We start from the raw sequence: 14765 nt of genomic DNA, 5'->3' as shown, positions 1-14765 counted from the left end.
GTTCTTGGCTTTCTTTGGTGTGAACAGGATCTCCCTCTGGGAAAGGTGGCAGGAGGGTGAAAAAGGGAGCAGGAGGAGGCCCGTTCCAGCCCTGTGCTCATGTGAGAGGGACACACAGGGGTTAGTGTGCTGCCCTAACAGAGGGGCTTTGTACTACAGCTTCTTCCAGAGCTACAGCTCCACAGATGCATGCTGGGAGCGCTCAGGCTGCTTTATTCCTGATACACTTGCTTTTTCCTAACAATAGCAGAGCAAGACTGGTAACAATAATTACAATAAAATAAAGAAGATGCAGGCATTCTGAGTACATTCAGATACTCAGTGTGTATGGAGAAAGTTGCCTGTAATTAAGAGATGAGAAAAGAATATAGTTTGGAGATGTTGATGCCAGTGAACACAAGAGTCAGATCTGTTGTTGCATATCGAGTGTGGATATAAGCAGAGCTCTGACTATGTCTTTTCCTTTCTGTGTTGAAACCCTTCTTATCTAATCATGGGAAATCTGCCTCTCTTGAGTAAGAGCAACAGAAAGAGAAGTGGTTTGTCCTTCTTACCCAGATTTCAGAGACTAGGGAGGTAGTTCAAGGTAGATGGCATTTCTTGGCACAAAAACAGACACATAGACCAATGGAATAGAATAGAAACCCCAGAACTAGACCCACAAACGTATGGCCAACTCATCTTTGACAAAGCAGGAAAGAACATCCAATGGAAAAAAGACAGTCTCTTTAACAAATGGTGCTGGGAGAACTGGACAGCAACATGCAGAAGGTTGAAACTAGACCACTTTCTCACACCATTCACAAAAATAAACTCAAAATGGATAAAGGACCTGAATGTGAGACAGGAAACCATCAAAACCTTAGAGGAGAAAGCAGGAAAAGACCTCTCTGACCTCAGCCGTAGCAATCTCTTCCTCGACACATCCCCAAAGGCAAGGGAATTAAAAGCAAAAGTGAATTACTGGGACCTTATGAAGATAAAAAGCTTCTGCACAGCAAAGGAAACAACCAACAAAACTAAAAGGCAACCAACGGAATGGGAAAAGATATTTGCAAATGACATATCGGACAAAGGGCTAGTATCCAAAATCTATAAAGAGCTCACCAAACTCCACACCCGAAAAGCAAATAACCCAGTGAAGAAATGGGCAGAAAACATGAATAGACACTTCTCTAAAGAAGACATCCGGATGGCCAACAGGCACATGAAAAGATGTTCAGCGTCGCTCCTTATCAGGGAAATACAAATCAAAACCACACTCAGGTATCACCTCACGCCAGTCAGAGTGGCCAAAATGAACAAATCAGGAGACTATAGATGCTGGAGACGATGTGGAGAAACGGGAACCCTCTTGCACTGTTGGTGGGAATGCAAATTGGTGCAGCCGCTCTGGAAAGCAGTGTGGAGGTTCCTCAGAAAATTAAAAATAGACCTACCCTATGACCCAGCAATAGCACTGTTAGGAATTTATCCAAGGGACACAGGAGTACTGATGCATAGGGGCACTTGTACCCCAATGTTCATAGCAGCACTCTCAACAATAGCCAAATTATGGAAAGAGCCTAAATGTCCATCAACGGATGAATGGATAAAGAAATTGTGGTTTATATACACTATGGAATACTACGTGGCAATGAGAAAAAATGAAATATGGCCTTTTGTAGCAACGTGGATGGAACTGGAGAGTGTGATGCTAAGTGAAATAAGCCATACAGAGAAAGACAGATACCATATGGTTTCACTCTTATGTGGATCCTGAGAAACTTGACAGGAACCCATGGGGGAGGGGAAGGAAAAAAAGAGGTTAGAGTGGGAGAGAGCCAAAGCATAAGAGACTGTTGAGAACTGAGAGCAAACTGAGGGTTGAGGGGGGTGGGAGGGAGGAGAGGGTGGGTGATGGGTATTGAGGAGGGCACCTTTTGGGATGAGCACTGGGTGTTGTATGGAAACCAATTTGACAATAAATTTCATATATAAATTAAAAAAAAAAACTATACAAATCAAAAAAAAAATAAAGTTCATAAAAAAGAAAAAAAAAAAAAAAGGTAGATGGCATTTCTGACACACGGTCAGTAGCAGACCGGCTCCTTAGTAACCTAAAATATAATAATAATGATAATGATGTTGATGATAATGATAATGAGACAGCTAATACTTATAGCCAGGCATTAGTCTAAGATATAGATAGACAGGTAGATAGAGAAAAAGATAATTTATTTAATCTGTAAATAACCCTAGGAGATAACTACTATTACTGATCATTATTTATTTATTTATTTATTTATTTATTATTTAAAATGTTCAAAGTCTATTTATTTTGAGAGAGAGATAGCGTGAGCATGGAAGGGGGTAGAGAGAGAGGAAGAGAGAGAGAGAATTCCAAGCAGGCTCTGCACTGTCAGTGCACAGCCCGACACGTGACTGGAACTAATGAAACCATGATCATGACCTGAGCCAAAAACAAGAGTCAGAAGCTTAACCAACTGAGCCACCCAGGCACCCCAACCCACTAATCCTCTTTTAAAATTTTGTTTTGTTTTGTTTGTTTATTATTTGAGAGAGAGAGAGAGAGAACGAGCACAAGCAGAGGAGGGCAGAGAGAGGGTGACACAGAATCTTAAGTAGGCTCCAGGCTCTGAGCTGTCACACAGAGCCCGACACGGGGCTCAAACTCATGAACCGCGAGATCATGACCTGAGCCAAAGTAGGACGGTTAACCGAGCCACCCAGGCGGCCCCACCTGCTAATCCTCTTTTAGAGGTACCTGGGTGGCTCAGTCAGTTAAGTGTCCAGCTCTTGATCTTGGCTTAGGTCATGATCTCATGGTTCATGGGATTGAGCCCCACATATAGCTCTGCACTGACAGCGTGGAGCCTGCTTGGGATTCTCTCTCTCCCTCTCTCTTTGCCCCTCCCCCCTCACTCTCTATCTGTCAAAATAAATTGAAAGAAAGAAGAAAGAAAGAAAAGAAAGAAACTGGGGGTGCCTGGCTGGCTGTCAGTAGAGTATGTGACTCTTGATCTATGGGTCATGAGTTTGAGCCCCATGTTAGGCATAGAGATTACTTAAAAATAAAATCTTAAAAAAAAAAAAAAGGCAACTGAAGACTAGAGAAGTTAAGTAACTTTTCTAAGGTCATAGAAATGGTAAATTTTGGACTGGGGTTTGGGATCCAGATAGTTTGGTTCCATAGTCCATGCTCTTAATTATTACTCTATGCCATCTCTCAGTGGAGCCCTGTCCTTTCTCAAGCAGGGTCATCTGAACCACAGAACACAGTAAGTGCCTTGAGTGACTGTTCTTTTAATTCTCTCTGGATGATAACATAACTACTATTATACATAGGAGAGAAGTTAGTTCATTAGTAATTGTTGATGCCTTAGAGTATTAGGGCTTAATTCTTGAGGGAACTCAGTTGAGAAAGACTAAAGGGGCTGTAGTTTGCAAATATCACATTTGTACAGAACTATCCTGGAAGTCATTTCCCACTGGTTTGTTTTGGAAGCAGTTTTGGACTCTGGACAAAGGACCAAACCTCATCCATCTCTTGCTCTAGAGATAGAGCCTTTGTCAGCACTAATATCTCAGTAATATCTTAGCATTAACAATTGAGAAGAGCAGCAGGTTGGGATATGATAGTGGCCACTGCTTCTTTTCCTACCTTTTCCTTTGTTTCCCTCTTCCTCTGTTTCAAAATCACTTGGTATAGATATATCAGTTGTCCTCTGAGAATGTTTAACTGTGGACCTAGACCTTTCCTTTTGGTGTAGTTTAATGGTCACTAATAGACATTCTTCTATTTCTAGTAACAAATTATGGAAGGTCCTGTCTTGCCTTTACTTGATTTTAAAATAGATTTGTGAAAAATGTCTAGGTTAATCCAAAGTAATTTGAAGCAATTATAATAGATTTTCCCCCAGCTCCTAGCTTATTAAATAATACTAAATATGTATTACTAATACTGTCATCTCCATATCATATGGAATCATTTGTAGGGAAATAATAGCAGGTTACGTAGCAAATTGTTCTTGAGCTGCTGTTGGGATAGATGCTCAATGTGTAAGAGGAGGAACAATGCTAGTAAGAAAGTAGAATGAGGAGAGCCACCTGGATGGCTCAGTCGGTTGAACATTCGACTTTGGCTCAGGTCATGATCTTGTGGTTTTGTGAGTTCTAGCCCTGCATTGGGTCGTGTGCTGACAGCTTGGAGCCTGAATCCTGCTTCAGATTCTGTGTCTCCCTCTCTCTCTGCCCCTCCCCTGTTCAGGCTCTGTCTCTCTCCCTCTCTCAAAAATAAATAAACATTAAAAATAAAAAAAAAGAAAGTAGAATGAGGGAAAAACAGTTCCAACTTTTAATTAGCAGAATGAAGTTCAATCCCATTTTGTTTTAACCAGTTATACTACCTTAGGAAAATTATATTTCCTTAGGAAAATTTTTCAACTTTTCTAGGTGGTTCTTTATCTGCTTTAAAAAAGAGGGGACTTGGGGCGCCTGGGTGGCGCAGTGGGTTAAGCGTCCGACTTCAGCCAGGTCACGATCTCGCGGTCCGTGAGTTCGAGCCCCGCGTCAGGCTCTGGGCTGATGGCTCAGAGCCTGGAGCCTGTTTCCGATTCTGTGTCTCCCTCTCTCTCTGCCCCTCCCCCGTTCATGCTCTGTCTCTCTCTGTCCCAAAAATAAATAAATGTTGAAAAAAAAAATTTTAAAAAGAGGGGACTTGATAATATTTTTCCTTAGTAAGATCTACCCATATTACATCATTCATTCATCCATTCATCCATCCATTCAAAACTAGTTATTGGTTGCCCTCTATATGCCAGTACCCTTCTAGGTGTTGAGAGTGAGTAGTAGAGTAGAGAATTAAAGGGCAAAAATTTTTTGTACTCAGACTTAGAGAGTGTAGTCAGACAATAAATAAGTAAAATACGTGGTGTTATAGATGATAATAAGTGCTACAGAGAAAAATAAAACAGGTAAGGGTAGGAGGTTTGGGGAAGTGGGGGTGGAGCTTGCAATTTTAAAAAGAGTGATCAGGAAATACTATATTGAGAGGGTAATTGAATAAAAATTTGGAGAGAGTGAATGACTGAGCTGCTGATAGTTCAAGTAAGATGAGGAACAAGATTTGACCATTCTAAATTGGTGGGGCCTCCTATTCTTAGATCACATAGGTAGGTTTATAAAATGGTCTCATTTCTGGTCTCATTAGTAAGTCTGAAAAATAACCATGTCTTTTTTTTTTTTTTATAAAGAAAGTACTGGTAAGAATTTCAAGTGAGTGACATTCTTTGGTATGTTGATATGTAACTCATCATTGAATTTGTTGCTTATCTGGGTGGTTTAGTGAGGATCTGGGCCATGTGATGTCAAAGGAGCATATTGTAATTTATGTTGGGAAGGTCCAATACCACTCGAGAAGTACTCATCAAACCAGGTGCCACTTGTTGCCACTCTCTGTTTCTATTCTCTGAACATCACATTCATCATTGGTTCAGATCAGGTAAAGATGCTGAAGATGGGTAATTTGATCACATTAAAATTTAAAAACTGCTCCACATAAAAGACACTAGAAGACTGGGAAGAAGATATTTGCCACAAATCATATTTGCAAAAGACCCAGAAAAACTAGATGTAGTTTGAAAGACTAAAATTAACTAGTCCAACTGTATTTATTAATTGCTGACAAGGATAAGGGGAAATTTATTTATATTCATCTGTTACTGGAAGTATAAGTTGACATAGCCTCTTTATAATAGCAAAAATTTGAGACTGCCAAAATTTCAATAAAGAAATGGATAAATATATGTTGTATAGACCTGGTAAAACACAATACAGCAGCAAAAAGGGATGAACCGTGTGTGTGTGTGTGTGTGTGTGTGTGTGTGTGTGTGTGTAAATTATGGATAGATCTCAAAAATAATGCTGAATTTAAAAAATAAGTCAGTGTGATACTTTGTATACAAACAAAAAATGCACATAAAAGTGCACTATGTATTATATAAGAATACGTATATACACACACATATATAGACACACACACACACATATGAACACACACATATACTTACACATATGTATACAGAAGCGTTAAAAACAGAAAATTGTGCAACAAACTCATGATAGTGAGTGGCTGGTAGAGAGTGGGTGGTCTTAAAAGGGACTTTATCTCTTTTTTTTTTGAAAGAGAGAGAGCTTGGGGCGGGGGACACAAGTAAGGGAGGGGCAGAGAGAGAGAGAGAGAATCACAGGAGGGCAGAAGGAGAGAGAGAGAGAGAGATAGAGAGAAGCGGGGCTCACCCAAAGCAGGGCTCAAGCTTACCTGATGTGGTACTCAAACTCACGAATCGTGAGATCATGACCTGAGACTAAGTCAAATCCTTAACGACTGAGCCACCCAGGTGCCCAGGACATTAGCTTTATATGTAGATTGGGATTAAACATAATGGAATGTTTATTTCTGGGTATTAGACAAGTAGATATTTGTTATATTATTCTTTGTAATTTCAGTAATTTTATTTTTTTATTTTTATTTGAGTAATTAAAAAAATTTTTTAATGTTTATTTTTGAGAGGGAGAGTGCTAGCGGGGGAGGGTCAGAGACAGAGGAGAGGGAGACACAGAACCTGAAGCAAGCTCCAGGCTCTGAGCTGTCAGCACAGAACCCAGTGTGAGGCTTGAACTCACAAATCATGAGATCATGACCTGAGCCAGTCGGATGATTAACCGACTGAGCCACCCAGGCACCCCTTGAGTAATTTTAAATTAAAAGAAGGGGCTAAGTTTAATAGGATGAGCCCCCAGAGAATAATTTACCAAACCATTTATATATAATTTGCCTTTATTTACTGTGAATCATCTACCTCTATCTGTGTCAGAGGAAATGAGGTACCCAATTACATTAACTCATGACAGTGGTCTATGACAGATGGAAGAGCAAGGATCCTTACTAGCACAGATTATACCCTTTATTCTGACACTTGATTTTTTACTTTTTTAGTACTAGCTGCAAGCAGATCAACTCATGGAAAATACGTTTGGTTCCAATGTTATAAGCATGGAGATGCTAGCTTGACAGATTGGGATGTGTAGAAGCTTAATAACATCATTGTGTTTTTTCCCTTGTCTAACCTCTTTCCTACAGGGAATCTTTAACCAGTTTCAGTGTAGTAGTGAAAAAGTGCTTCCATCTGACACTCTCCGCAGTGCTCTGGCAAAGACCTTCCAGGATGAACAGCGTTTCCAGCTGGGAATTATGGATGATGCTGCAGAGTGCTTTGTAAGTGTTGGCCTCTGGCCCTCTCTGATATGGGGTGAGACTGTTAATGGTCTCCATCAGGGACTAGGTACTTTACTGTAGTATTTACTCTGTCCCTGGTCTCTCAATTAGAGCTAGGAATTTCCCTAGTTTCTCAAAGCTCTAGGGTGACTCTGCTAATACAGTAGGAATTGTAGAATAGGTTTATTCTTTCTCCTTTGGGCTTAACAGTAGTTTTGTGCTTGCCATGGCATAAAACATTGGTCTCACCTTCAAAGGAGACAGGACTCATTAAAATACAAATTGCTGTGTCACACTCCATTGAATTTCTGATTCAGTAGGTCAGATTAGGGCCCGAGAATATCTAGCTCTAACAAGTTTCCAGGTGATGCTAATACAGATGCTGCTGGTCTGGAGACCATCACACTTTATGAACTCCTACATTACTAAAGATAATTAAACAGAATAACTGAGTCCCTAGCACAGGCATGATGTGCTATTTAGATAGCTAGATTGCTCACAGTGACTTTTAGTAGAAGACTCTTCTGAACTCTGGGTTCTCTCAGTCAACCTTCAAAAGACTCTCTGTCTTTAGACTCTTTCTGCCTGTTGTTAAAAAAAGTTCGAGAGTGATATATATTCTATTACAGGGCAAAATGTCACCAAAGTCAGAGGTACTCCTGACAAACTGGATTACTTATATATTGCTGGTGGAAATGTAAAATGATATAGCCACCCTGGAAAACAGTTTGGCAGTTTTTTAAAAAACTGTACTTGCAAATTATCATAAGGTTCAGTGGTTGTGTTCTTGGACATGTATCCCAGAGAAACTAAAACTTATGTTTATAAAAAACCTGTACAAAGGGGCGCCTGGGTGGCACAGTCGGTTAAGCGTCTCCGACTTCAGCCAGGTCACGATCTCGCGGTCCGTGAGTTCGAGCCCCGCGTCAGGCTCTGGGCTGATGGCTCGGAGCCTGGAGCCTGTTTCCGATTCTGTGTCTCCCTCTCTCTCTGCCCCTCCCCTGTTCATGCTCTGTCTCTCTCTGTCCCCAAAATAAATAAACGTTGAAAAAAAAATTTTTAAAAAACCTGTACATGAATGTTCATAGAATCTTTATTTATAATAGCCCCAAACTGGAAACAACCCAAATGCCTTTGATGGTAAATAGTGAAACAAGATTTGGTACTTCCATACCATGGAATACTATTCAGTAATAAAAAGGAATTACTGATTTACACATCAACTTCAATGGATCTAAAGGGAACTATGCTGAGAGAAAAAACACAGTATCAAAAGGTTATAAACCATATGCTCCCATTTATATAACATTCTTAAAATAATAAAATTATAGAGATAGGAAAACAGATTAGTGGTTGCTAGGTGTTCGGGTTGGAATTGGGTGGAAAAGGCTATGAAGGAATAATATAAGGGAACCTTGTGATGGAACAATTTTCTTTCTTGATTGTGGTGGTTGTTATATGACTATACATCTGATAAAATTGCATAGAGTTACACACACAAATAAGTATATGTAAAACTGGTGAAATCTAAATAAACTCTGTAGACTGTGTTGATGTCCATTTCTTGGTTTAGATAGTGTACTATAGTTATGCAAGATGTTACCATTGGAGGAAACTGGGTGAAGGGTACATGGACCTCTTAAACAATTTTTTTGAAACTTCCTATGAATTTATAATTATTTCAAATTAAACAGTTTTTAAAAAAAAAAATCAGAGGTATTCCTACCTTCCAAGAATATTACTGTTTCTCTGAGTAAACTGCCTACCAATTTGTGCATTTTTCTATTAAATATCATTGATATGCTGCTTTTATTCTTTCCTTATTAGGAAAATCTCTTGATGAGAATTCACTTCCACATTGCTGATGAAACCAAAGAAGATATATGTACTGCCCAACACTGCATCTCCCACCAGAAATTTGCAATGACGTTGTTTGAACAGGTGAACATTATTTCTATTTTCATCACTTCTTTTCTTCTTCAAGAACACTGTATCCAGGGATGTGGGTTATCAGATGGGTGTCAAAACAATTAATGACTGTAGTTACTTGGTTTTGCTTTTTTACCCCGGTCCCAGTGTGTATGTACCAGCTGTGGTGCCACTTCTGATCCGCTGCCTTTCATCCAGATGGTACATTACATCTCCACCACTTCCCTTTGGTGAGTCTTAAAGGTTCTCTATTTGTACCCTTAGGTATTCCTTCAAGTGATAAGTTTCAACTGACAGCATCCAAATAGCTTATATCTTTATTGTCAAGACAGTGTTATATTGTAGGAACTCAGAACAATAATTTTAAAATAATTTTTGTTCTTCCTTCCTTCCTTCCCAGTCCTCCCACCTCACCCCCCTTTCTTAGGTTCAGTTCTGGTCAGCAAGGTGGGAGGAGAAATGGGGATTCTATGAGCTTTGGATCTGGGGACGGGCAAAGGTGCTCATTGTGTTTGGGACACTGAGACTGGTCAGGACAAGGGGCTTTGGTATAGTGGGCAGAGGAAGAAAATCAAACATGTGAGTTAGGAGTTTGCATGAGTAATCTATTTGATTTAGTTATAACTCTGTGTAATTCCTACCATCATACCCTTCCATTCCCCCACCTTGAAGCAATCAGGCTATTTGTATGCTGGAAAGACGTGAAAAACCCTCACCAAGCATGTTTGGTGAGCTGCTGCAAAATGCCAGCACCATGGGGGATCTGCGGAACTGTCCGGTGAGTTAAGTCAGAGGTGGGGTTCAGAGTGGAGAGGGGAGCCCTCGGATTAGGGAATTGAGGCAGAGCCAGTGGGAAACATCTCAAACCAGCCTTATATATGTATTTCAGAGTAACTGTGGAGAAAGGATTCGGATTCGCCGTGTGTTGATGAATGCTCCACAGATTATTACAATTGGGCTGGTATGGGACTCGGACCACTCAGACTTGGCAGAGGATGTCATTCACAGCCTGGGTACCTGCCTGAAGCTGGGTGATGTGAGTATTAATTACCTTTATCTCTGACTTAGTTCTTGTGTCTTAGTATTGCTTAAGGGCAGTGAATACTTATATCCTAGTATAAGTATATACTTATAGGTGTAGGTGGTGTAGACTTTTTAGGAAAAATGGGATAAAATTGGTCTTGAAAGACAGGATGGACAGAGCTTAGCTACTGATAAAAATCAAGCAATTTATAGAGTTATTGTGTACTCTACTCATTGCTTGTTTATACAAAGTAGAGTTGGGAGGTGTAGTCTACCACAGGTGGTAATAAGGTCAAAGAAGTGAGCAGTCTTGACTAGAGCTGCTATGGGAGGTGAAGGGGTAAAGGTTGGTGACCTGAGTTTTAGAATACAAAATTCACAGTGAGGAACCAATGTCTGTTGCAAAGGTAATGGAGTAGCTTGGAAAAGAATTCAGTAGGTTAGCAGTTTTCTGTGCATCTATTCAAGAAAATAGGGAAAACGACTTCAGACCTGGGATCTTTTACCTTATCAGCTCCGCGCCCTAGTATAGGCAGGGTTTTCCTTCAGTTCAAGAGAAGAGCCAGAAACTCTGTGGTTTCCTTTCACTGGTTTCTTTCTCTTATAGTCCTGTGACTAAGGAGATTCCTTGTCATTCTTTAATATCACTAAGTTACAACTGAGAATGAATGCACTGTCTGGAATCTTATTTTAGGTCTCCTTCCCAAGGAATCTCTGACATGAGTAGGTTATACACAATTAAATCTCTTTTTTCTAAATTCCTGTAGTCTACATATTCTGTACTGTTCTAGTTTTGTTTTATTTCTATGATGATTTTCTCATTCAAATAAGTTTCTCAAGGCAGCATTCTTTTCTTCAAAAATTTTTTGTATATCTGCTAGAACATACAGCAGTGAAATGCTGGTCATCAGCATGGTGGTATTGCTCTTCCTAAGGGACTCTTTACCCCTTAGTTAGGGTCTCAGCAGGAAATTTATATTTGTGGTGCCAGCTGGTAAGTAACTTTTGAAACGTCAGTGTTTGTTTTTGTTTTATTTTGTGTTTTTCTACTTTCTTGAATCCTCTTATGATAGGCACCAGCAATAAAATATTGTAAGTTATGAAGAAACATCACCACCTTACCGGTTTACTGGCCACTATCCGTCTTGCTTTTCCCTACATTTTGTCTTTTTAGTTCATTTCTGATGATTAATATGGACTAGGAAAAATCTTAGAATGAAGCATGGAGAAACAAGTCAGTACGTTAATAAGAAATGATGGAGTGTGCTAAGAGATTGATGTGAGAGGGCTGAGTATTTGACTGTTTTTTTCATTCTCTTCTTTCCCCACAGCTGTTTTTCAGAGTTACGGATGATCGGGCCAAGCAGTCTGAACTGTACTTAGTAGGAATGATCTGTTACTATGGCAAACATTATTCTACATTCTTTTTCCAAACAAAGATCCGCAAATGGATGTATTTTGATGATGCTCATGTCAAGGAGGTAGGAATATTCAAGCCCTTCTTGAAGTGTTTGATAACAGCAACAAAAAACTAAGGATAATTACTTGTATTTGGTGTTTATTTTCATAATTTTGATGTCTGTTTACTTACCTATCTATTGAATTTATGAGAGTATCAGTCTTTTCCAGTAGATGACAAGTTCCTCAAAGATAGATCGATATATTTTCTGTTATTTTCTCTGAATCCTCTCACCATGCAGTCAGCACAGTTATGTTTATAGTTGACAGGTTTGTTTTGTTTTGTTTTTTTTTTTTGTATTAAGTGGTTGATTTGAGTGAGAACAGTTTAATGCTTCAAATTAGGTTAGAAGGTTAGCATGAACTTCAGAATTTCAAACTTGGAATTATCAATGGTAATACTTTGTCTTAGGTAATACCTTGAATACTTTGTGTTAGGGCTGCTATAAATTGTTCTCTGATTGGTACTTACCTGAAGTACCTTATCATAGATTAACATGTTTGGGGGATCATGTAGAAAAAAATAGGGCTATGAGGATATTTAAAGCTGGAAACTTGGTACTATCCAAATCACAGAATCTGTGACTAAAGTCGTTAAAGGATCTGCATGAGTTAGGAAGCTTCTTGATAAAGGCTGGTGGCTAGGAGACTCCTAACTATAATTTACACCAATCTGTGGACCTTTAGCCCTGTCTTCACAAATGGTAAACTCTGTCAAATTTCCTGATTCTCTATCTCTTTTTGCTGTTGTAATTTTGGCTGATTTATATGAATTCCTTGAGCTTTAGCCTTTTTATTTGAAAAATAATACATGCCTTATAAGAAATTAAATAAGATTTGTATATAAAAAGCATGTTTGTTGGGGTGCCTGGGTGGCTCGGTCAGTTAAGCATCCAACTCTTGATTTTGGCCCAGGTCATGATCTTATGGTTTGTGGGATCAAGATTCATGTCAGGCTCTGTGCTGAGCATGGAGTCTGCTTGGGATTCTCTTTCTCCTTCTCTCTCTGGCCCTCCCCCATTTGTGCTCTCTCTCTCCTAAAATAAATAAATAAACTTTTAAAAAAGCATATTTTTTTTAGTTAAAATAATAACTAAGTTAAAATTTTAATGAACATCTATTATGAAATAAGCACTATGCTAATTGTTCAACTCTTCAGAGCACACCATCTCAGAATGTGACTGGTTCAAGTTTAAGAGAGGGTGAGTTTAGAGATTTGATTGGATTGTTGTTTCCATGGTCTTCTGTCACTCTTTTCCACTGCTTTGGCAGTGCTGAATCCAGTTCAAAGCTAAGACTGAGGTTCATCTGTCTATTCTAAGCAGTTTGACATTTATGTCCTGTCACGTGTGAACTCTGAAATGGAATGTCATTCATTCTAAAGCAGTCTGTGAGAGAGTTTCTGCCTGCTCTTTAGATTCATAAAAGTGATTTTAATATTTAGGAGAAAATTATATAATTTATAGAATTGTAAATTTCAAGCCAGGGCTTTAATATGTGAAAAGGAATTGGTCACCAAGGCAGCTGAAGTCCCCTCACATAGCATGTTCACCTTGGAGTACTTTTATTTATATTTCGCAACTGAATTGTTGTTTCACAGGAATGAAAGTAATTTTATTCATCATTCCTATCTCTTATAAGGTTCCATTGCTTTCTAAAAAGATTTAACAAAAACAGACTTAACAAAAAACTCATGAAATTTAGGTCTAAGGTCTCTTTTGTGGTCTCTTTACCCAATTCTTGTCTTTTTTATTTCTTTGATTTTCTTTAGAAAAACAGAATAGGAAGATATGTTTTGAATTGTGGATATGAAGTATAAGTCATGTTTTTCTGATTGTTTCTGGTTCAGATTGGGCCGAAATGGAAGGATGTGGTGACCAAATGCATCAAGGGGCATTATCAGCCTTTGCTACTGCTTTATGCAGACCCGCAGGGTACCCCAGTGTCTACTCAGGACCTGCCTCCCCAAGTGGAGTTCCAGTCATACAGCAAGACCTGCTACGATAGTGAAGATTCAGGTGAGCAGCCTAGCTCTTTACCTCTTCCTTCTCCCTTCCAATGTGATCACTGGACAGTTAGAACTCATACTTAATCATGAGCCTAGCACATAACTAGCTTATAGAAAGGGGATCCATTAGAGATAGAAAGAAGTGCCAACTTGTGTTGAAGCCCAAAGTGTGCCAGGCTTTGTTTCTTTCAGCCTTCAAGAATGTGTTGCCTAAGTCACCTGATTCAAAAGTGAGAAGGAAATTAGGTTGATTTAGACTGAAATAATAAGTTTGTGAGGGAAACTCAGTGTTTAACCTTCCAGTATTAGTAAAGATGACTGATTCTTACTAGCAACTTAACAGTGACTTCACTGAGTTGTGAAGACCAAGAAAAAATTATATGAGTTACTACAAAGCTTATCATTTTATTTGGGATAAGAGATTTTTGTTTTAAGATGTCAAGTGTAGTAGCAGTATTCCTCAGCCTGTGAATCAGTTTGCTTCTAATTCAGTTGGTTGCAGCCTAAATTGTTCCCCTGTAGCAACAATTTGCAGCTTGATGGCTAAAGTCTCAGCCTAGCCCATAGAGGCTTATAATATATTAGAAATATAGCCCTAATGGTTTTGGCTTGATTTCTGAAAAGGAGAAAAAAGAAATATTCTTTTTGTCTTCTAGATCTAGGATTGTCCTTGAGTATAATTTTGAAAGAGAACACATTTGTCTTTGGAATTTTTCCCCCTCCCTTTTGTACCTCCTTCCTGCTTGGTACCTGGTGTTCTTCCCAGCCTCGTACCCAACTCAGGCCTGCTCTACTTTTTCTCCTTTCAGTCAAACACCCGTTTCCACTGTTGTGCTCATCTCAGTGAGTTGTTCAGAGGAAAGTAGTCTGATTGAACTAATTTACTCTAAAGTATAAGTAACAGCCACATAATTTCTCAGATATATTAAAATGTTTACAATATCAATTAAAATCAAAGTGACATTTCTGGCAGTATAGGAAAAAAATTACGGGATGGGGAACAACTAGTTATTGCCAGGTCGGCCTGGGACTCTCCATCTAAATAGATCTTACTTTCACAACTTTTTC

At 39.1% G+C, this 14765-nt stretch overlaps 1 protein-coding gene across 21 annotated transcripts in view; it reads left to right on the top strand.

Annotated features, from left to right (window-relative positions):
* The window catches only part of USP54 (ubiquitin specific peptidase 54), a 135336-nt gene that overhangs the window by 88319 nt on the left and 32252 nt on the right, over window positions 1-14765 (top strand). For all 21 annotated transcript variants that reach the window (XR_015241644.1, XM_086679984.1, XM_086679985.1 and 18 more), the window contains 7 exons: window positions 7145-7279; window positions 9107-9220; window positions 9356-9438; window positions 9881-9986; window positions 10098-10244; window positions 11563-11712; window positions 13539-13707. Coding sequence is in view for 20 of the 21 variants with exons in the window: in XM_086679984.1 (XP_086536110.1) it covers window positions 7145-7279; window positions 9107-9220; window positions 9356-9438; window positions 9881-9986; window positions 10098-10244; window positions 11563-11712; window positions 13539-13707 (904 nt within the window). In the remaining variant the exon portion in view is untranslated. The remainder of the gene's footprint in view (window positions 1-7144; window positions 7280-9106; window positions 9221-9355; window positions 9439-9880; window positions 9987-10097; window positions 10245-11562; window positions 11713-13538; window positions 13708-14765) is intronic.

The sequence above is a fragment of the Puma concolor genome, chromosome D2, assembly GCF_028749965.1.
Source record: "Puma concolor isolate L17-30 chromosome D2, mPumCon1.1.hap2, whole genome shotgun sequence".
NCBI lineage: Eukaryota > Metazoa > Chordata > Mammalia > Carnivora > Felidae > Puma > Puma concolor.
This window is presented reverse-complemented; position numbering and strand designations above follow the sequence as displayed.